Below are 19,365 nucleotides of genomic sequence, written 5' to 3' on the forward strand. Positions count from 1 at the left end.
TCACAAGTCACTACATTTACAGTTACAGCCATGATTGTCTGTATCTTTCTGTCTCTATAAGTGCAAGTGTGAGCTTTCTTATAATCTTGCCCCACTCTTCTCGGTGACCCTGCATAAACCCTCCTATCAAACGCGCATATCTCCGGAGCTGTTCATGCAAAAAACAGGGAGCATAACGTCTTCACCTCCCCGTTCATCCACAAACACTTCCATCAATACCGAAGGAAAACGGCATACTAGGCTCAAAGAAACACAGTTCACCTATAGATACGGACAGAAACTACATTCTTTCGAGCCTGAAAAGGCACCGTATCCAGTATCGTACGACAAGGAAATTCTCGAATTGGAACATTTGGACGGGCAATTAGTAAAATATTTGAGGCAGGGTTCTGTCTCTTTCATTGATTTTCCGGAAGGAGAGCGTCCACAACGCTGTCTGGACCTAGGCTGTGGGGTAATACCTGTACTCCTCATTCCTCAAATAGTTCACTCATGAGATTTCAATTTAGACAGGCGCATGGGTTATTGAAGCAGCTAAGGAATGGCGGACTACAGAATTCGTTGGATTCGACCTTGTAGATATCCAACTCAAGATTTTTGATCCTTCATTAGAGGAAAGGATACAATGGGTCTATGGCAATTTGTACGCTAATCCTATACTAATCACTGCATAATCTCTTGAACGGGAAATTGACGCATCCATATCTTTCAGCTTAACAACGAAGCTACCGTTTGAAGATGACGAATTTGATCACATACATGTTCAATCTATCTCTTTGGGAGTTCCAGAAAACAAAGTGCGTACCCGTCTTTTGATGAACATCTTTCCCGCTCATAGACATTTAGTGGGATGTGTTATTTGATGTGAGGACATCATCCCGATCACACCACGAAATCTACTGAAGTGTTTGCAGGAAATTTGTCGTGTCTTGCGGCCGGGAGGATCTGTGGAAATGATTGAAGACGACATCATTTTCCCCTCACTTCCTCGCTGGTTCACTGCACCTATGCGAGCGAAACCGCGTCGTTCTACATCCGTACATTTGCCGGAAGGCTCAGTACGTGGAAGTATCTCTTCCTCGTTCGAAAGTACACCTTTAACACCGAATCATGATCATGCATTACTTGAATCGCTGCACAAATCCGTATTCGAGCATCGATTCATCAATATGAAGCCGTCTGGTTGGTCTTCTGTTAATTTCGTTTTGTATCAGTGCTTCCTGCTTATTTTCTTATCTTTCAGCTCTCTTGCCGAGCTACTTCACGACTTATTTCAGACAGGTTACACTGGGACCAGTTCTGAGCTTCTTTTCACCTCCCCTGCCTCCTTTACAACCTCTTTCACCTCAAATAACCACGACATATGCTGTTGGACCTCTGGGCCTAGAACTTGAACAACGGGCCTCTGTCATAAGCAATTCAACATTTAACACACGTCCCATATCGGTGTCATTTTCTTCGTCTACCAGTGGGTCCTCACAAGGTTCTCGGGACAAATCTCACCCTTCGCCTCCCAAACTTGCTGAAGCACTTTCTTCGGCTATCTTAAGTGACTCCGATGACAACTACGAGGATATTCCCTCACCTCCGCCAAGGGAGCTTTACGCGTTGGAGGCCAACGGGCTTGCAGACAAAACTACACCCAAAGTTCCTTTAGTTACTAATGAACGACTTGATTCGCTCAACGAACGTTCTTTGGCTATGCATCTTTTTCGTGCTTACAACTACGTACTGGGTTGCCAGGATGCGCTTTGGGAGGAATTGAAGGATCGGTTGCGGAATCGAAAAGAGGAACTCGAGCCTTTTGGATGGGATGACGAAGAAGAATTTGAAGAGGTTCACAATCGCAAAAAGTTTGAACGACTTTTGGAGCGCTACCGAAGGTGTGTCTCTGTACATGTAGATAGGTATCATCAGTCACTTGTGGCTGACGTTTGTGCTTAAGTGATATGCAATCGCGGGTCTCGCTTTGGTGCTCTTTACACGAATTGGGGTGGCCACAACCTGCTCGAGAACCCTTGTCAAAAGCTGAACTCATTGAGGAGGAGCGGATGCGTGAAGGAATGCGTGAAGCATTGTTGGAAGCTAGACGGACTGCTTCGTTCGAAGACCACCGATTGCCTTGTAGATCGATAAGGGTCCTCGTGGGCTCCAAACCGTGATACTTTTGTTTTCTCTTATACCCAAGCCATTGCATATTACGGTACTGTATGTATAGAACCTACAAGTCGCATTGTATTTGTATATCGCTGTACTAGACATGTTTCAAAAAATCGGGATACTTGCGCAGAGACACTAAGCGCTCATACATAGGCTTAGGCGCTGTGAAACCAAAATTATCGCTGAGCGCTTATGTCACAATTTTTTTCGTCTCTGTAATGGCGGCCTCGACGTCTCACGAGCCGCAAGATGCTTCACTTCCTCTCAGTCCTTCATCAGCTCCCGAAAAGATAAAGAGATCCAGGAAGGGCTCGAAAGAAAAAGGCAAGAGCAAGGAAGCGAGTGGTGGCCAAAGGAAACGATCGGCAGGGGGGAAGCCGTCGACTGCAACGCTCAACAATCACCCGGTATACGAAGACGATCCGCCATTAGACTGGATATCATTAACAGATGCTCATCCGAGTCAAAGTCCTCCAATATTTACTCAGGATGGCAGGTAAGAAGAATTCATCCATCTCCATTTCTGTGATTTGAAACGCGTTCTATGTCAGTTATTATTTTGTACTCGTAGGTTCTTCAGTGAAGATATTCGCCACATCTACCGGACAATTGGTGTCTACTTTGTCTGTCCCGTCATCTACTACTGGTGTTTCTTCAGAAATAACATCGGTCGTCCTTAATCCTATGAACATCTTTCAAATCATAACGAGTTCGTTAGATGGAACTATCAGGATATGGGATTACTTGGATGCCACTTTAATCAGAACTTTGGATATTGCTCAGCCCATACACCACATCTGTACGCACGACAAACATCAGGATTTTGTTTTTGTTACTGTCTCTCGTCCAAGTAAGCCAACAAAAAGCTTGGTCAGTTTGTCCAGTCCATAGTAACTATGTATTATTTTCTCACTATTCAACTCAGCGGAAGACGCCTCATCTGTGCTTCGAATATCATTAAAAGCTGCGGCTGCTTCGGCTCAGTCTGCGGTCCAGAAACCCTCGGACATAACCCCTCTTGGAAAAATACGTTTTCCAACTGGTCTTGCCATCTCACCAAGTGGAAATTGGCTAGTTGCTACTGCAGGACACAAGGCTTATGTCGCCAACCTGTTGATCATTAAATCTGGCTTCACGAAATATGTCTCGCCTGATAGAATCAACTGTCTAGCTTTCCATCCAGTGGAAGACTACTTTGCTACTGGCGATGTGAAGGGGAACATCAGGCTCTGGTACTGTCTACATGACCCTACAAACGTCAAGGTAGCCGGATTAGAAAAGAAGACTCAGACCGCGAGTTTTCACTGGCATGCACATGCAGTGTCTTCACTCGCGTTTACATCTAATGGTGCATATTTGTTGAGTGGTGGAGAAGAATCTGTACTTGTGATATGGCAACTGCACTCGGGTAAAAAAGAATTTGTACCTCGATTAGGCGCACCTATCCAAACTATCTCGATCACAAAAACCTTACACGCAGGAGAGGAGTACCTTTTGGGCTTGAATGATGCGACTTTCGTGTTCGTGAGCGCATCCACGCTTAGAATATCAAGGAGTTACTCGCGTATTAAGCTTTGTAGGTGAAGTCAATTGTCTCCCTGATATCAAGGCTTATACCAAATTTCTGCAGTCCCATCGGATAACTCTTCCTCTTCAAAGTCTGTCCCTTTGGCAGTACATCCTAGCTCCTCAACCTTTATCATTCCTTCTTCCCACCCGTCTTCAGTCCAAATGTTTTCCTTCGCCTCATCAAAAATAGTCTCCGAATTAGAGATCTCCCCGTCAAATAGAGTGTCGCGAAGAGAAGAAAAGCCCGTAGAGCCGTCGCGAGTTGAATGCACTGAAATTTCTTCGTCCGGTGATTGGATGGCTTCCATAGACACTCGCGCCCCACCAGAGGACTTTCAAGGAGAAGTATATCTTAAAATATGGCATTGGGATCAGAGGACTTCACTGTGGATTCTGAATACTCGAATAGACAGACCACATGGCCTTCACAAGATTTTGGCTATGTCTTTTAGCCCTCGTCCTCGGGCTGGTCAGGAATCACATTTGGTCACGACCGGAGGAGATGGCGCAGTCAAAACATGGAGGCTTCGCTCCGACCGAGAAAAGAGCCAAGAAGGAGAAGGTCTGTTGCGTCTTCTCATCCTCTATCTCATACAGAGTTTTGACTCTTTATAATAGGATTTTGGATCGCACGTTCATCCTTCAGTTTTCGCAATGAAGCACCCTCGCACGTTTCGTGGTCGCCGGATGGATCTCTGTTAGCAGTCACTTTCGGAACCCGTGTCTCGCTGTACGATGCGTTGACAAACATCCACCGAACTACATTTACTTCACCAGAATGTCCACATGCATATATGTCACATTTTGTTGGGCGAGGGCGATTTTTGGCGGTTCAGGGGAAGCAAGAACTTGTGGTATGGGATATCGTTTCCCGTTCAGGTGAATATTCACCATTTCCTCATTCCACTTGAGCTTGCACTCAATCAGTAACAGTACGGTGGTCCTACACAAGTTCCTACCCTATATACAACGTGGTTCCTCATCCTGAAAATGACAGCTTTGCGATCTTTACCTCCGCCGCACCAGGACGTTCAAGAATCCATTCATTTTCTTCTTCATCGTCCAAGCCTTCAAAGACAACTTACCTCCCTTTCACATTACTGAACGCGGTATGGTATTCGTCCAAACCTACCTCTTCTTTGAGTCTTGCAGGGGTCACTCAAGATTGGAGGTTCGTCCTCGTCGGTGATGATGTAAAGGCCCTTGAGGAAGAAGGAACTCTTGCAATAGGGATCAAATCACGATCTTTACCTCAGCGGCGAACACTTTTCCAAGATATCTTCGGGAAATCCATCTTTGATCAACAGCCTGTAAGCGACTTTTCGGCTGCGACTTTGCAGCAAAAAGCAGGACCAGATGATCGCACTGTGTTCGATGTACCTGCACATCTTTCAGCTCCTGTAGAGAGCTTATTTGACCCACTCATAATGGGCTTTTTGAAACTACGCCCGGCCGAACAAGAACACCTTCCTATGGAGGAAGGACGCGAAGATGAGGACGTAGTCATGGAAGTGGACACCTCCGAACCAGTTGCCTCATCTCGGTTAACGAAAATTGAGGACAAGGAAATAGAATCGTTAGTCGCTGTTTCCGAACGTACTCGTTACAAAGTACGCTATTCTTTCCTTCTTTCTCCTTTGATTATCAATCCTTTGCAACAGCACATAGCCACTCCAAGACACCCAAAACGAATGGCATCCGCAAAGTTAATGGCGTACATCTAAAACCGTCTCCTACGCCTTCAAAGGTCCCACAATTAACTAAATCGAAGCCACCGAGGCAAGTGGATGTTGTCAACGTTGTTTCTCCCTCATCCCCCGAACCAACTCCTTCGCCGATGCTCAATGGGATCGGGAAAAAAACGAAAAAAGGCCTTAGATTACTTTTGAGTAGGCCGAACAAATTAGTTAGTTTCGAATGACATCTGCTATTCCATCAATATTGGGACGCAATATCATTTGCGCGTTCGGAGTCGATCTCGAAATGAATCCAGTTCCGCGGAAGGTTATTTTTGACGTAAGTCCCATTTTCAGTTGGACGAGATCGAACAGGATTGAACACTTGAATTTTGAGATGCTACATACTGCTACATACGGAGGACAGATGGTAAGTTCGTAGATAGTGAAAAGATGCAGTTAATACATGATGAGAACAGACTAAAAAAAGCAGTATTAAACAGGCGAGTAATATACGTTCCCTTTAGTTCCGATCTTGTGTAGTGTTTGTTAGTGGTCGGGACTAGGTGTCACGGTTCATTAAGCAATTCCTCCTCCTCTTGGGTTTTTGCGCCAACATCAACGATCATGAGGCCCTCAATATGCTGTCTAATGTATTCCAAGAGGGGGCCATTAAATGACGAGATCATTGCTTTAGCAATGTACGTCTTCTTCACCGGAATACCACAAATCTTCCGCGCACCGATGAACTTTGCAAAAATCTGTGGACGGATGTTTTGGACCTCAAGAATATTCAGACGAGGATTAGGCAGACGAGGTTCCCTATCTGCATCGTCTAGTGCCTCCTGTAAAGGCGCTGTAACCTCATTGAAGGTAAATTCTTCTACCATTCCGAAAGATGTCCGCATTTGCGGTTGCAAAGCAGGATGCGCTTGCATAGTGTCTGGATCAAATAAGAACGCCTGAAGTATGTCATATTCGAGGGCAGCCAAACGGGCATAGGTCAGCAATGGCATAGAGTCCAGCCATTTGATCACCGTAGGCAGGATATCGGGAGGACAGTTGGTGGTATAGAGCGTTAATATCTTAATGTTCCGAAAACGACCAATCATGAATTCGTAAAATGGACCGTAGTTTTCACCTCTGAAGTTCATAATGGTAAGATCTTTGACATTTGGTGCAGTAAAATGAGCGACGATACTCCTGGTGAATGGTGCTGCAAAATTGGCGAGGACGAGGGTATGGAGATGAGGGAGATCAATGGCCGAGTAGTTCTGAGTCGACGTAGGATTACCAGCTGGACCAGCACCGTCCAACGAAAGTTTTGTCAACATCGGAGAACTGGCTAGTATCTGCCGGAAGCGCGGTAACGGGGGACACAGCTCGAGGGGAATCCGTCGAAGGTCGAGCGTGTTCAGGTTATCTAATGAAGGTGTGTTCGCCCAATCGATATAAACGCCATTCATAGTGAAAGATTTAAGTTCGGGAATATATATTCCTCCAAAAAGAGAATACAGAGAGACATCGTGATTTACGGGGTCGAATCTTTCTCCTCTATAGACGAGGCCAGGCCATATATATGGGTTTCCGGTTCGATGAATCTCAAAACGTTCCATCATGAGAGGAGGGTTTCCGTTCTTCCCGTGATCACTCAACCACTTGAGCACAGAAAGAATAGGTTCCCAGTTATCGAGGAGAATGATGAGCATGCGGATATGATGAAGGTGAGGGGTGAGGGCTTTCAATAGAGCGCACACTTCTTGGTCTGTGAACTTGCGCGTCTCAGTATCGTTGATACGAAGATCGAGGGGCGAGATACCCGATCGCTCAACAAACGCCAGTGATCGCTCGAACGGAGGATCGTCGCGGAACCAAATCGCGTTCCAAAGAGTTGAATCCGAAATGGCTGCATGGCGAAGATGTCTGGACACCCAAGTAAGCTGTAACCGCCAGCTGATACCGATTGGAGGTGAAGGTGCAGACCAGACGATATAGCGGATAATATTGGAGAGAATTTCCATCGGTAGATCGTTGAGACGGAATGTGCGCCAGTATATAAGCTGGTAGGAAATATAAGTCTTGACAGAATTCGCCTCGCATTCGTGTATCTCAATGTTATGTCGTTCGCGTTCGGTTGCATCACTTGCTGGCCGCAGTCTGAGCTGCTTGATATATGCTTCCTGCCGAAGGAAAGATACAAGAAGCTTGGCACATTCACGTCGAATCCCGATTTTCTCGTCCGAACCGAGAGCATGAGGCACCCAGGGATCTCTTGCGAGCATTGCACGAAAGTACTCGTCAACGGAGACTGCACGAAATCCTTCAGGTATTGGACCATGACTTGGTCTATGGACGAGCGCGCCATTACCACGAGCTGCGGATCCACGACCATTAGGACCACCGCGACCTATTCCTGAAGGTCCAGCGCCTCTGGAAGAGTTTGAAGCCATCTGCAGGGAATCGATTAGCCACCGATGAATGAAGAAACAAAGGAATTGAGTACATTGACAGTGGAGGACGCGTAGAAAGTAATAGAGATGAGGAAATTGAGTAGGGATTTCTGTCAGCCGAAACCAAAGACAGAAGGGAGGACGTGAAGCAAGCAGGAAGGTGGAAATGGTGATAGGATAGAAGTTAGAAGAATTCGATTGCCTTAAGCCTTCGGTCAAAGCGGTTGGTTGGAGTTGTTTGGTCTGAGCCAATTTTGGCGCGCCGTTTTGATAGATGAATTGACCGACCGTCTGGCTTAGTTCGAGCCCGAGAAAAATTAAGTCTAGCAGCCAAATAAGTGCCACTAATAGAGACTAGATGGAGGGCGATCGCAATAAAGGAAGGGGAAAAAGGTAAAGCTGGATTGCTGATGAAGGTTTTCTTTTTTAAAAGCAAGAAATTCCCCTTTGACGGCTGTAGATCCAGCGAGCAATAGAAGAATTGACCCGGAGAATGTAAAATGAGGCAATATGCGCTAGAGGGCCAGTGCGCCGTTTCATTCATCTTGCCCCATGATGGTAGTACGGTCCGACTCAAAGGCTTTCCGTCGTCCAACGGCTGTTTCCGAGCCCGAGCCTTCCCCCTTCTCCACACGGTCAATGCCTTGTCTTCGAAACAAAGCAAGAACCTCTTTATCAAAAAAATATATCTTTATTTGACTTGAACCCGCGGAAGCAAAATCCGAGCCTGTGGCTGACCCATCTTCTAATCATAGTTGCAAGCAAAAAAAGGCATTGCAAAGGTGTTCTCTCTATTCGTCAACGGTTGCTCATTGAACGGTTGGTTAAATATTTTCTCCTAGGAAGGCATCGACTTTTGCAGTTGAAGCTGAAAGGCAATCTCCGCGACCTACTCTCGTACAAATCACAGTTCTTGCTGACTGTCTCAGATATGACCATGGCAGGTCCAACCCTCGTTCCAGAGTTAAAACCGCACTTTGCCTTCAACACGAGGCTCGCATTCCACATGGAATCGCGTATTAACCTTTCACACTCCTTTGTTTCGTTGCGTGACCTTATTTTCAGGGAGAAAATTAATATCATGTGCAGACCTCGGAATAACACGCCCCCCGCTATAATCACACAATTTATACAACGTCAAAACATTTCGTGTATTCATGTATCTACGTTGCTCTTTACTACTACATTTTACTACGATACAACACGCCTACCTTGGGAATGTACAACTAACCTGGGTAAATTGTTTGAGAAATACAAGTACAAAGATATCATTCAGTCTAGATAGATGAGAACACTGCACAGACAGACTAACGCCTCGATCCCGATGCACCAGGCACAGCGGCGGGAGTCGTGGTACGAATCACAAGCTCTTCGAGTAGATTTGTAACAATTTCGTCCTCGTTTTCTCTAGTCAAAACGCCATCCTTAGGTACCACCTCTCTAACCTTTGCCGCAAGATCGGGATGAGCAGCCTCACTAAACCCCATCTGCAGTACGAAAACGGTGAGTTCCGGCATGGGGTGGAAGACGAAGATAAAAAAGACGTACGTCAGTGAGCTTTCTCTGAATACGATTTACTGCACGCGTCGCCGGATCTTCAGGTTCAAAGGTGTGACGACGACCGTGAGGACGACCGAAGTTTCCATGGTGTCCACCACGACCATGACCAAGAGCGTGAGCAGGGAGAGTATTCGAACGACGGGGACCAGCAGAAGGGCCAGCAGAGGGGCCTAAAGGTAGAGGAACGCTGACCATCTCGAATTGAGGGAACGACCCACGAGCATTGCTGATTATATGAGCAGTTCTGGAGCCGTCACGACCCAGCGGAGTAGGTGGGGCGACGGGCGCAGGATTAGCGGAAGGAGTAGGCGGAACTTCCGGCACTTGATGTGTCGAAGTTTCACCAGCAGCACGTTGAAGGGACCTGAGTAAGATTTCCCAGTCAGAAGGAGTAAGCAGGAAAAGATCAAGAAACACCAACAAATTTCCCATCAGTTCAAGCATCCTGCGATCCCTTTCCCTTCGACGTTCATCGCGATTTTGACGGTATCGCTCCTTTTCTGCTTTGTACAAAAGCTTGGCAGCTTCAACCTGGTTCCGTAATTCAGTCGCAGACTGCCTGTCCCGACGTTCAGCATCCATCGAGGGAGCGCGAGGAGCGCTGGTAGGAGCCCACCAGTAGCCCATACCACCAGAGTAGGAGCGACCGTGATGCGGGCGATCTCCATGGCGACCATGCATGTTAGGTGGAGAAGGAGGTCTAACATGTGGAGGGAACGGAGGAGGAGGAGGGCCACCACGCATGTTAGGTGGAGAAGGAGGTCTAACATGTGGAGGGAACGGAGAAGGAGGAGGGCCACCACGCATGTCGGGAGGTGGGGGTGGGGGTGGAGACATGCCATGTCTACCAGGAGGCCCGAATGGAGGCGGTGGGGGAGGCCTAGGGCTACGGGGCATATCGTGCGGTGGAGGGGGAGGTGGAGGCATACTATGCCCACCAAAAGGCCCAAATGGGGGAGGTCCAAACGGAGGTCGTCCAAAGACGTGGGGTGAAGAGGGACCACGTCCAAATTGGCGCATAAATTCATATCCAGGCATGATACGGGCTCCCCAAGGACCACCGCGGCCCCAGGAACCAGATCCCCACCGTGAGTCATCAGCATCAGCAGGAGGTGGAGGCGCAAGTGGGGGAGGACTGTGAGAAGGAGATGTTCCTGTGGTAGCAGCGGGAACAGTGCCTACTGTTTGGCTGATGGTCCGAAAAAGCAAGCCTAATGCATCAGAGACCCTCCTACCTGCCTCTTGATCAGCACGACTCAACTCCTCAGTGACAGATTTGGCGATATTTGCTGCCTGAGACATAGCATCTCGTTGCGCAGTCCAATACGATCCTGCAGCAGCGTTACGTAGAATGTTGCGGAACCCTTCCGACAATTCAGGATGAGTAGAGACGATGGCAGCCAGATTATTGAGCAGGTTGGCGACGTCGAGAGATAGGGACGGATTGGCATGCTCGAGAGAAGTAGAGTCAAGAGCAGGAAGGGGTGGATCTGCTGCCTCAACAAGCTCCGGTTCAGAGGGAAGCACTGGAATTGAAGTTGGAGCGATAGTTTCGTTGGTACGAGCAACGGAGACGGGTCGCGAGGAGACGGCGGAGGGCACAATGGAAGGCGGAGGCTGAGATACAGGAGGAGGGGGAACTTCCTGTACATGAGCTTTTGGTGTTATAGTGGGGGCAGTAGAGCTACGCCGAGAGCTGCGTCGAGATCGGTGAGTCTGAGTCTGAGTAGGCTCAGCACCCTTGAGATTGTAGACATGGATATCTGGCTTTTCAAATGTCTTTTCCTCGATAAGAGAAGCCGTGGAAGAAGCGTCGTTGTCTTGGGCTCTTCCTTTACCTTTGTCCACACGAGGGGGGATGACCGTCGAAACGTTACTATCACTATCGCTGATGGAAGTGGTCTCGTCGTGTTGAGCACCGGAAATAGTGCTGGCTCCACTTTCAATCTCTTCAAGAAAACCATGTACAGAACTGTCTTCGCGTCCACCGTTAGCGGCAAATAGACCTCCAACTCCAGACGGAAAATGCTGCCAGTCCTCATCGATGTTGAAAGGAAGACCCTCACTCATACTGCCACCAAAGGTGTTGCGGAAATTAGGTGCAGGTGGAGTTGTCGGAGACGATCTATCTCGACGACGGGGAATTCTCAGGTCCTCAACGATAAATTTAACGACATCACCAGGTTTGTAGGAAGTTTGATAAAAATCCTGTAGTTCTTCCTGAGTGCTGAGGGTGACTTCATCATCTTCAGAGTCGATATAAGCAACAGCTATTGCCTCAGCAGGAATATCAAACAAGCCAGCAATCCTTTCAGCGAGAAGAGTCCAAGTAGGCTCATCAGTGAAGGACAAACGACGAGTAGGGCCACCAGTAAGTTTGAGTTTGAAATGGGCAGTCATGATTGTTAACCGAGAAGTGAAGTTCTCAGTCGGTCTTCTTATAATCACCATGGACAAACAATGCGCAAATAAAGGCGGAGCCGGTGCGCAGTCCGTGGCTATGCAGGTTGTTTCCTATCGACCTCCATCGTCGAGGTCCATACGCGTCACCTGCTCGGCTGTTCGGCTGCACAACAAACGATTCACTGAGAAATTCGGACATTGACTTCTATCCGCCCGCGCAGCAAGTTTATTGAGTTATGTCTGTGCAAGCCCGTGAAGATCCGACAAGAAATCTTACCCAGATCACCTTGCACCTGCGCTGTAGAATGTAGAACCGGAACACGTACGTAGATGAGTCGGATTCGAACCAAGGTGCGTCTTCTTGACTCATTCTGTGTGCCCGACATTGATTAATGATTCCAAGATATAGTGAACCGTCAGCGAATTCGTCTTATTTTGCGATCTAGAGTTGCTCCAATGTCTTCACTCGTTTATACTCCCGGCGACCATCTAAGGAACTATCCAATATGAATACGACAGGCAATGCTGCAAGGCCTGTGGAGAATTGAAGACTGGAAACGCAGCATTCATACTACGTACATCGACATCGTTTCAATCTTCTTCTATTGGTTGACCGATCTACAAGATACAGGAAACCTCGTTCCAGGGTCCTACTTGGAACCTCCGTTCCTGTGGACTCAACTCGCGCGCAGGGATTAGCTACCACTACCTCCCATCATACTCTAAACAAACCGTGTATATCATAAATCTCAAGGTCCTGAATAACAACCTTCTAATTAATAATTTACATTTGACAATAAAATGACCTTTCACATGTGTTGAAACGGGCAATGTTCTTTTCGGGATTCCATGTTCTCGTTATATCCATCGTGATAGCCATTCTCTATCGTCCCACCCACTCTGGCGGCCCTTTCAAACGTGAATCGACTCGGCCTCAGCGCGTTCTCCTTGTCACCGCACACCCCGACGACGAATGTCTCTTTTTTGCCCCAACTATATTCGGTCTCGCAAATGGCTCACAGCTAGATGACGCTTCCCAAGACGGGAGTATTGGGCAAAACAATGAAAATGAACTGTTCTCGCTGTGTTTATCTGTGGGAGACGCCGATGGCTTGGGTCATATTCGCAAAGAGGAATATGAGAAAAGTCTGGATGTTATGGGAATTAAGGATACGAATAGGATTGCTTTGGACGATCCGTGCGCATTCTTTTACCCATCCTCATCCTTGAGAACGCTCAATTTACAAGCAGATACCTTCAGGATAGCATGGAAGTATCATGGGACATAGACTACATCGCAGACGTGGTGGCAGACTTTGTCATGCACCATAACATAACTACGGTACCAATTTGTACTATAAACATCCCCGAACAGCAGACCTCATTGTGCCTTACTTGTTCAGATATTGAGCTTCGACCAAGGCGGTGTTTCCGACCACCCAAACCACAAAATAATACCCTTCGGAATTCAACGCATGATATCAGCATATCCCGTGTACCCTCCTCCCAAGTTCTACGTGCTTATCACTGTCCCTCTTTCTATCAAGTACGTCGGTATACTCGCGCCTCTGGTCGCGAAATTTGACTTGTACGCGATGAACATGCTGCATTCTGCCGAAGACCGCCTCTCGTGGAGTATGGAATATTTTGGTTACCCTTACACAACTAGCGCTGTAGGTGCAAAGCGCAATCGAGGAAAAACGTTGCCATTCTTTGTTGCCGGTATCAATGATTATTTGGCTGCGCTACAGGCGATGCGTCAGCATTGGAGTCAATTGGTTTGGTTTAGGTGGTTAAATGTTATGTTCTCAAGGTATATGTGGGTCAACGAGTGGGCAGAGGTCAAAATGCAGGCTCCAGATAGTTATGCAATACCATAGAAAAACGGAGAACAATATTATTTGGCCAAACAGTTTGGAGCATACGATGGTTAGTGGGATAAACGAGCTCGAGCGTGTAGCGTGTATAGGACCAGAAAACAGTTATATCATATAGCATAAACAATGAGTTCAGGCAAAGATGGCCATGCGAGGGTCAATTTCGGCGGGATCGTTCAACTGCAACGAGGTGGATCAGTCCTGCTGGGCCATTGATAGAGAGTAAAAATATACCCTGAGATTGATGTTCAGCCCACTGATGGCTTTCATGTCATCCTCGCTCAGCTCAAAGTCTTCACTCTGCAAATTCTGTACCAAGCGGTCCGAACTATTACTCTTGGGGATCACCGCCATACCTCGCTGTATAGCCCAGCGAAGAAGCACTTGCGCAGGTGCTAAAGTCATTGTCAGAAACTTCACCGCGTCAAGGGCCACTATCTAACTTACTTTTGCCAACCTTCGACGCAGCACTAGTGACAACATCATGTTCGAACAAAGCAGTCACTCCTTTGTCCATGCCAAGTTCGAGATAACTTTGGGGTCCGAAGGAGCTGTAGGCTGTGACAGCAATACCGAGAGTCTTCGCGAACTTGAGGAGTTGTTCTTGGGAAAGGTAAGGGTGAATCTCGACTTGAAGAACTTGTGGCTCAATGCGCGCGTATCTGAAGATATCGCAGATGATAGAACCAGAGCAGTTACTTGAAACCAATATAGATATCTTCAAGAAAGGTCGAGATAAGCATAGAAAGCGAGTTACCTGATACCGATATTCTTTGCAACGCCTTGATCAACCAGCTCTTCCATGCAGGTCCATGTTTCTTGCAAAGGGATTCTCTCTTTTTTTTAAAAAATTTGATTAACCATTCGACTCCGAGACCGAGAACAGCATATACTCACCGAGAGTTACGCTCTTACCGTCGTCTCCCCACCATTCCGGAGGGTATCTGTGAGCAGGATCGACATACTGAAGAGCGATAGGGAAGTGGATCAGGAAAAGATCAAAGTAGTCCAATCCCCATAACTTGAGCTGCATCTTCGCAATCTTGTTCACCTACAGATGTGTTATTATCAACAACATTTATCCATAGAACGATAGAGCTTTCACGCACATGCTCTTTCGCATGGAAAGTGTTCCAAAGCTTGGATGTGATGACTAAATCTCTCGGGTTAAAAAAAGACGATCTCCTGGAAGATTGCGTGGGATTCACATAAATCCTCTCTGTTCACGATACCCTCGCTCAATGCACGTCGCACTCCTTCTCCAGCTTCCTTCTCGTTCCCGTAATCACCGGCACCATCGAACAATCGATAGCCAGCTTTGATAGCAGCGTAGACAGTCTACTCAACCTTCGATAAGTACATTGTCATAGACGTTATCAATATAAATCTCACGTCTGCACAGGAAGATTTGGTGACCTGCCAGGATTTCAACAAAATTTATACCAGAGCTGGGAGACCTACATACCTTCCACAGACCGAAGCTAGAGCCTCGAGATTAGGAAATTATCAACTGGAAAAAATGTTGAGTAACTCACCCAACGACGGGCATCTAAAAAGTAGATAAACCTCGAAGCACTTTTAGAATTGAAAGCGGTGACTGACCTTGTGCTGGGTTCGCTTCAGTACGATTGAGGCCATGATAGTGTATACGGTTGATGAGCTTCAAGTCGTTGGTAAGAGAGGAAGATCAAGGTGAAATCGATTCGAGGTGTATTTAAATGATGCGAGTGAGGCCAGCAGGAAACATCATAAGACCATCTCCGATGATACGGCGAAATTAGAGTCCTAGTAGTGGATATCAATGAATGCTTGTGAATATCAGTCCATGAACGGGTGATGTCGAGTTGATTTTTCGGGATTGTACCGGAATATGCCGTGCCGAAGCTCCGTTATTTCCACTTCATTCTCTTCCTGTTCTCTTCTGGCAGTGACTTCTGTCATCTTCAGCTCCAGCAGCGAACTCTGAATATTGAATACCTGGCAGTACTGGTATTGATGTGTTCAGCAGTTTTCTGACTACTGTGATATGCGATTCCATGTTGTTGGACTCGGTGCTGTTGGGACCCTCATTGCAAATCACCTCCGTCGATCTCTCCCTGAAGGACATTCTGTCTCCCTTATTCACAAAAATGTTAATAGAGCCAGGCAAGCTCTGTGGCACAACTCCATAGCCCTGGAGGAGAATGGATTGCCTTTTGTCTTGAAAAATTTCACCCATGGAACTGCCGACGTCGACGTCGTTTCCGCCACAGCGAAATTGCCGAACGTCACCTCCGACTCGCGCTATATAGAGTCCCTCTTCGTTACTCTCAAAGCACATCAAACTCTCCCTGCTATACGCAGAATTGCTGGTAGACTTTCGCCCAACTCCACCATTGTCCTCCTGCAAAACGGCATGGGTGTTTACGAACGACTCTTGCAAGAAGTCTTCGTAAACCCAAAGCAGCGTCCTCACTTCATCCTTGCCTCCAACACACATGGGGTCTACTCTAGAGGACTTCTTGATGTTGTCCATACCGGACGAGGTGAAATACGGTTCGGAATCGTTCCAGATTTCGAAGGTCGAAATTTTGAAACATCTCTTCACGATCTGTCAAAGCCTTTAGAAGAGAGACGCGGAGATCTGGGAGATATCACGCAGTCTGAAAAGCTCGATCCCATGTTCGGACGCTATAGGAGCTTGCGGAACACTGTCGCCGCCCTTCAACTTATGGAGGCTCTTAATCCGACCTGGTTGACGATGGAGGAAATGCAGATTGCGATGCGACGCAAACTGGCCGTCAACGCGGTAATTAATCCACTCACTGCCCTAATGGGATGCAAAAATGGAGAGATATTTCAAACAAGAGAAGCGCATTCCATGCTTTTCAGAATCTGTCAAGAGGCATCCGATGTTTTCAAGGCCGAAATGGTCGCGGAGGCCAAAGGTTTTATGAATATAGCTGATACGGAAGCGGGTGTGGATGTTCTCCTAGACCGCATCCCCGAGGTACTCACTAGGGAAAGCTTAATGCAGGAGTGTTTACGTGTAGCAAAGGCTACAAAGAACAACATCTCTTCCATGCTCGCTGATATACGGTCTGGCGCTTCTTCTGGCACAGAGATCGATTATATCAACGGCCGTCTCATCGAGTTAGGCCACGCGTACAACGTGCCTGTACCTGTTAATACCGCCCTCGCGCGTTTGGTTAGGATGAGAAGTAAACTCGTGAGTGGAAAAGTAGATTCATGAGGGCAGAGTCAACATTGTTGTAGCATTCGAGTCAATGGCACATTCTTGAAAATATAGTTCAAATCCCACTTCGCGAGCGTTGTCATCGCTTTCTACCGAAGTCCAGCCCACCCCATTGCTTTTCTTGCTTCACCGAATCTGCTCAGATTCTTTCTGCATTCGACGGTGGTCCAAAACTTTCTCGTACGCCCACTGAGGGTACAATCTCTTCCTGACGATTGATCTAACATTGGACGCCGCATCCCGAACATCGATTCTTTGTTCCACAATTGCGATTCACGCTGCTTTGGACGTACCAAATCCCTCATTTGTAACAACAACGGCCCCGCTGATCTGTGTCAGCTACTGGTGGGCGCGCGAGGCTCGATGATATGTCGGAGGCGGTATTGTAGACGTACTCGACCTACGGCGCAATCGAGGTCTATGATTTTCGTTGTGACATCAACGACGAACACCATGTATACTGTACATATGGGAATGCGGTGAAAGATGAGATTTGAGCATGGAGCGAGATGGATTTAACGCGTCGACAGTGCGTGTTGCACAAGTAGCCACTGTTGTTATTCCAAAAGCTAGGTTGTAAATGCATATTGTCAAGATTTGTAGCGTCTCCCTTATTCCAATATGTAACTTATTTCGAAAACAGTAAGAATATTCTCAATTGCACTGCATAAGCAATGCTTCAAAAGCTGTTGAGCGATCACACGTTCTGTGCACTTGTAACGTTCATGTTGGCGTCTATGACATGTACATCTTTTCTGTGGCAATCCTCATATCCATTGCGGCCGTTTGACTATAGGTAGATTCAAACACCCCGACGAATCGACCAACAATCCAAGCGATTCTTAGAAGATAGAACTCAGACTTCTACATACTACTTGTATGTCAGATCTCGACGTACCCTCAGCCTGTCGCATAAGCGACAGTGATATTTCTGGTATCGGTGTGCGCGTAGGTGTAGAGCTTCGATGATGTCTGTCTTTCGCAATACCAACCTGTAACATTAGAGCAGTTTTTATCTGCAAAGTTTTCTACTAGGTAAGTTACCCTTCATAGAGCTATCTGTCATCCGTCTCTCAAGATTTCGCATAGTTATACTTGTGGATAGATCAACCGACGCCTCTACCTCTCTGTGGACATTCACTGCCGCTTCCTTTGGCTTGACGATCGCGGCTGTGATGCAATACGCCAAACAACAGCTCTCCCTACTGGAGGCTTTACAGGTTTCTAACCTAGTGTGGCAAGTTCTCCATCGGTTGGTTCTGAAGCGCGCTGTGTTGATATCCTTTCTTGCGTAGGTTGGCGAATCTCGGGATCTTCGTCGCTCTAGCGAGTTACTCCCGACATAAACGAAATACTCGCCGGAAACGCGGTAGGAAGAAGGCTAGACGTGCAAATTCAGGGAGCAGGAGACCGGAACGTGGACATGAATGGGATTACGGAGTAAAAACTGCTTCTATGGTAAGCCTCTCATTTCTGCACCGATCTAAATGACCATTGATTCATTCTGACAGGTCCAAACCATCCTCTCGATGGCCCTCACATTGTATATGTGGTATGTTTGCGCGATAACACTTTCGACTCCAAAATTTAACTCTCAATCAGGGCGGCGCCAGAAAATTTTGCGCCTTCACAATGTCTTGATACCTTAACTTACGTCCTCTTCGTTTGGAGACTACCTGTCCGTCATAGTGGAAGGATTGTCGGCTTGACCTTCTCTTCAATTCTGACTTGCGTTTATATTACCATTACTCTTCACGAGTACTGGATATCATATCGAAAGCGGAAACTGAAATCCAAAAAAAAGGATTCTCCATCTCCCCCGCCACTTTCGGAACGTACAATACCTCTGCCCTTAACTTCACCCTCAAGATCGTCTGATTTTAAATCAAGTCCTCAAACGTCCTCTCTCTCCCCATCTCAGGCTATCCCCCAAATTCCTACACCAACAAAGTCCAACCGTCCAAATCGCAAACTATGGTCCAACATCGATCCTATGTTCGTTGGAATACTAATTTTCGAAACCATCGTCTTCCTGTATCTGATTGTCTCTAACGAGATACTCTTGCGAGACAACCGTGCAGATACAGGTGAATTTGGTTTTGGTCAGGTTTGTATCGATGCGGCATTACTATTTATCATGTAGAAGGCCACTGACCAATGAACGATTTTGTAGATATTGGCTCTTGTTGTCGTTCTGCCTGTATTGTTATCAGTTATAGGTGCCTTTGGAGAGAACGGCTTCCGTCCCCGCTCACATACAGGTCATGAAAAGTACCGTCGTTCGAAAAATAGTAGGGGAGAAGTTTGATTGTATAAACAGTTAGTGTTACATACCCGCATTTTTTTTCTTGTCATTATACGTTGTAGCTATACGAACTGCATCTATAAAACTCTGTACTACCACCAGAAAGAGGCCGGGAAGAAGAAGCCCTTGC

The 19,365-nt window shown here is 46.9% G+C and overlaps 8 protein-coding genes across 8 annotated transcripts; 5 read left to right on the forward strand and 3 right to left on the reverse strand.

Moving 5' to 3' along the window:
• Positions 1-28: 28 nt before the first annotated feature.
• On the forward strand, positions 29-2,292 carry C8R40DRAFT_1075978 (uncharacterized protein). Its single transcript, XM_046226900.1, has 7 exons — positions 29-454; positions 510-643; positions 713-797; positions 847-864; positions 915-1,182; positions 1,244-1,883; positions 1,946-2,292. Exons 1-7 carry the CDS (start codon positions 155-157, stop codon positions 2,160-2,162), a joined length of 1,662 nt encoding a protein of 553 aa, XP_046092064.1. The 5' UTR covers positions 29-154; the 3' UTR covers positions 2,163-2,292.
• An 86-nt stretch (positions 2,293-2,378) lies between these two features.
• C8R40DRAFT_1164396 (quinon protein alcohol dehydrogenase-like superfamily) lies at positions 2,379-5,650 on the forward strand (the record flags this gene model as incomplete). The annotated part of the gene is made up of 7 exons (XM_046230491.1): positions 2,379-2,656; positions 2,712-3,034; positions 3,086-3,736; positions 3,791-4,291; positions 4,348-4,608; positions 4,663-5,339; positions 5,408-5,650. 7 exons carry the CDS (start codon positions 2,379-2,381, stop codon positions 5,648-5,650), a joined length of 2,934 nt encoding a protein of 977 aa, XP_046092065.1.
• Positions 5,651-5,974: 324 nt separating this feature from the next.
• C8R40DRAFT_1064749 (uncharacterized protein) lies at positions 5,975-7,855 on the reverse strand (the record flags this gene model as incomplete). The annotated part of the gene is made up of 1 exon (XM_046225581.1): positions 5,975-7,855. One exon carries the CDS (start codon positions 7,853-7,855, stop codon positions 5,975-5,977), a length of 1,881 nt encoding a protein of 626 aa, XP_046092066.1.
• A 1,125-nt stretch (positions 7,856-8,980) lies between these two features.
• C8R40DRAFT_1075989 (uncharacterized protein) lies at positions 8,981-11,818 on the reverse strand (the record flags this gene model as incomplete). Its single annotated transcript, XM_046226901.1, has 3 exons — positions 8,981-9,342; positions 9,404-9,779; positions 9,837-11,818. 3 exons carry the CDS (start codon positions 11,813-11,815, stop codon positions 9,163-9,165), a joined length of 2,535 nt encoding a protein of 844 aa, XP_046092067.1. The 3' UTR covers positions 8,981-9,162.
• An 830-nt stretch (positions 11,819-12,648) lies between these two features.
• Positions 12,649-13,698, forward strand: C8R40DRAFT_1164399 (putative deacetylase LmbE-like domain-containing protein; the record flags this gene model as incomplete). The annotated part of the gene is made up of 3 exons (XM_046230492.1): positions 12,649-13,016; positions 13,070-13,160; positions 13,222-13,698. The coding sequence occupies 3 exons, from the start codon at positions 12,649-12,651 to the stop codon at positions 13,696-13,698; spliced, it is 936 nt and encodes a 311-aa protein (XP_046092068.1).
• Positions 13,699-13,762: 64 nt separating this feature from the next.
• Positions 13,763-15,548, reverse strand: C8R40DRAFT_7374 (putative D-xylose reductase). Its single transcript, XM_046236048.1, has 11 exons — positions 15,298-15,548; positions 15,231-15,244; positions 15,161-15,176; positions 15,088-15,111; positions 14,904-15,033; positions 14,805-14,848; positions 14,593-14,746; positions 14,453-14,531; positions 14,143-14,357; positions 13,930-14,090; positions 13,763-13,875 (listed from the first exon to the last, which is right to left on the reverse strand). The coding sequence occupies exons 1-11, from the start codon at positions 15,331-15,333 to the stop codon at positions 13,828-13,830; spliced, it is 921 nt and encodes a 306-aa protein (XP_046092069.1). The 5' UTR covers positions 15,334-15,548; the 3' UTR covers positions 13,763-13,827.
• A 1-nt stretch (position 15,549) lies between these two features.
• Positions 15,550-17,619, forward strand: C8R40DRAFT_8426 (ketopantoate reductase-like protein). Its single transcript, XM_046236416.1, has 2 exons — positions 15,550-16,903; positions 16,951-17,619. Exons 1-2 carry the CDS (start codon positions 15,722-15,724, stop codon positions 17,140-17,142), a joined length of 1,374 nt encoding a protein of 457 aa, XP_046092070.1. The 5' UTR covers positions 15,550-15,721; the 3' UTR covers positions 17,143-17,619.
• C8R40DRAFT_1076000 (uncharacterized protein) lies at positions 17,576-19,124 on the forward strand. Its single transcript, XM_046226902.1, has 6 exons — positions 17,576-17,878; positions 17,935-17,965; positions 18,020-18,167; positions 18,226-18,388; positions 18,442-18,482; positions 18,533-19,124. The coding sequence occupies exons 1-6, from the start codon at positions 17,810-17,812 to the stop codon at positions 19,071-19,073; spliced, it is 993 nt and encodes a 330-aa protein (XP_046092071.1). The 5' UTR covers positions 17,576-17,809; the 3' UTR covers positions 19,074-19,124.
• Positions 19,125-19,365: the final 241 nt, after the last annotated feature.

This window comes from Lentinula edodes (genome assembly GCF_021015755.1).
Source record: "Lentinula edodes strain Le(Bin) 0899 ss11 chromosome Unknown C8R40scaffold_1, whole genome shotgun sequence".
In the NCBI taxonomy this organism is placed as follows: Eukaryota; Fungi; Basidiomycota; class Agaricomycetes; order Agaricales; family Omphalotaceae; genus Lentinula; species Lentinula edodes.

What these genes read in the sequence shown, in the direction of transcription:
- C8R40DRAFT_1076000 (XM_046226902.1), top strand. Translation starts at nt 17,810, where the DNA reads ATGTCAGATCTCGACGTACCCTCAGCCTGTCGCATAAGCGACAGTGAT. An exon ending in TTTCTGGTATCGGTGTGCGC is followed by an intron (nt 17,879 to 17,934) that starts GTAGGTGTAGAG and finishes CTGTAACATTAG; the next exon opens with AGCAGTTTTTATCTGCAAAG. An exon ending in TCTGCAAAGTTTTCTACTAG is followed by an intron (nt 17,966 to 18,019) that starts GTAAGTTACCCT and finishes GATTTCGCATAG; the next exon opens with TTATACTTGTGGATAGATCA.
- C8R40DRAFT_8426 (XM_046236416.1), top strand. Translation starts at nt 15,722, where the DNA reads ATGCGATTCCATGTTGTTGGACTCGGTGCTGTTGGGACCCTCATTGCA. An exon ending in TTAGGATGAGAAGTAAACTC is followed by an intron (nt 16,904 to 16,950) that starts GTGAGTGGAAAA and finishes ACATTGTTGTAG; the next exon opens with CATTCGAGTCAATGGCACAT.
- C8R40DRAFT_1075978 (XM_046226900.1), top strand. Translation starts at nt 155, where the DNA reads ATGCAAAAAACAGGGAGCATAACGTCTTCACCTCCCCGTTCATCCACA. An exon ending in GTCTGGACCTAGGCTGTGGG is followed by an intron (nt 455 to 509) that starts GTAATACCTGTA and finishes ATTTCAATTTAG; the next exon opens with ACAGGCGCATGGGTTATTGA. An exon ending in CATCAATATGAAGCCGTCTG is followed by an intron (nt 1,183 to 1,243) that starts GTTGGTCTTCTG and finishes CTTATCTTTCAG; the next exon opens with CTCTCTTGCCGAGCTACTTC.
- C8R40DRAFT_7374 (XM_046236048.1), bottom strand. Translation starts at nt 15,333, where the DNA reads ATGGCCTCAATCGTACTGAAGCGAACCCAGCACAAG. An exon ending in CGTGAACAGAGAGGATTTAT is followed by an intron (nt 14,849 to 14,903) that starts GTGAATCCCACG and finishes CGAGAGATTTAG; the next exon opens with TCATCACATCCAAGCTTTGG. An exon ending in GGCTGAACATCAATCTCAGG is followed by an intron (nt 13,876 to 13,929) that starts GTATATTTTTAC and finishes ACCTCGTTGCAG; the next exon opens with TTGAACGATCCCGCCGAAAT.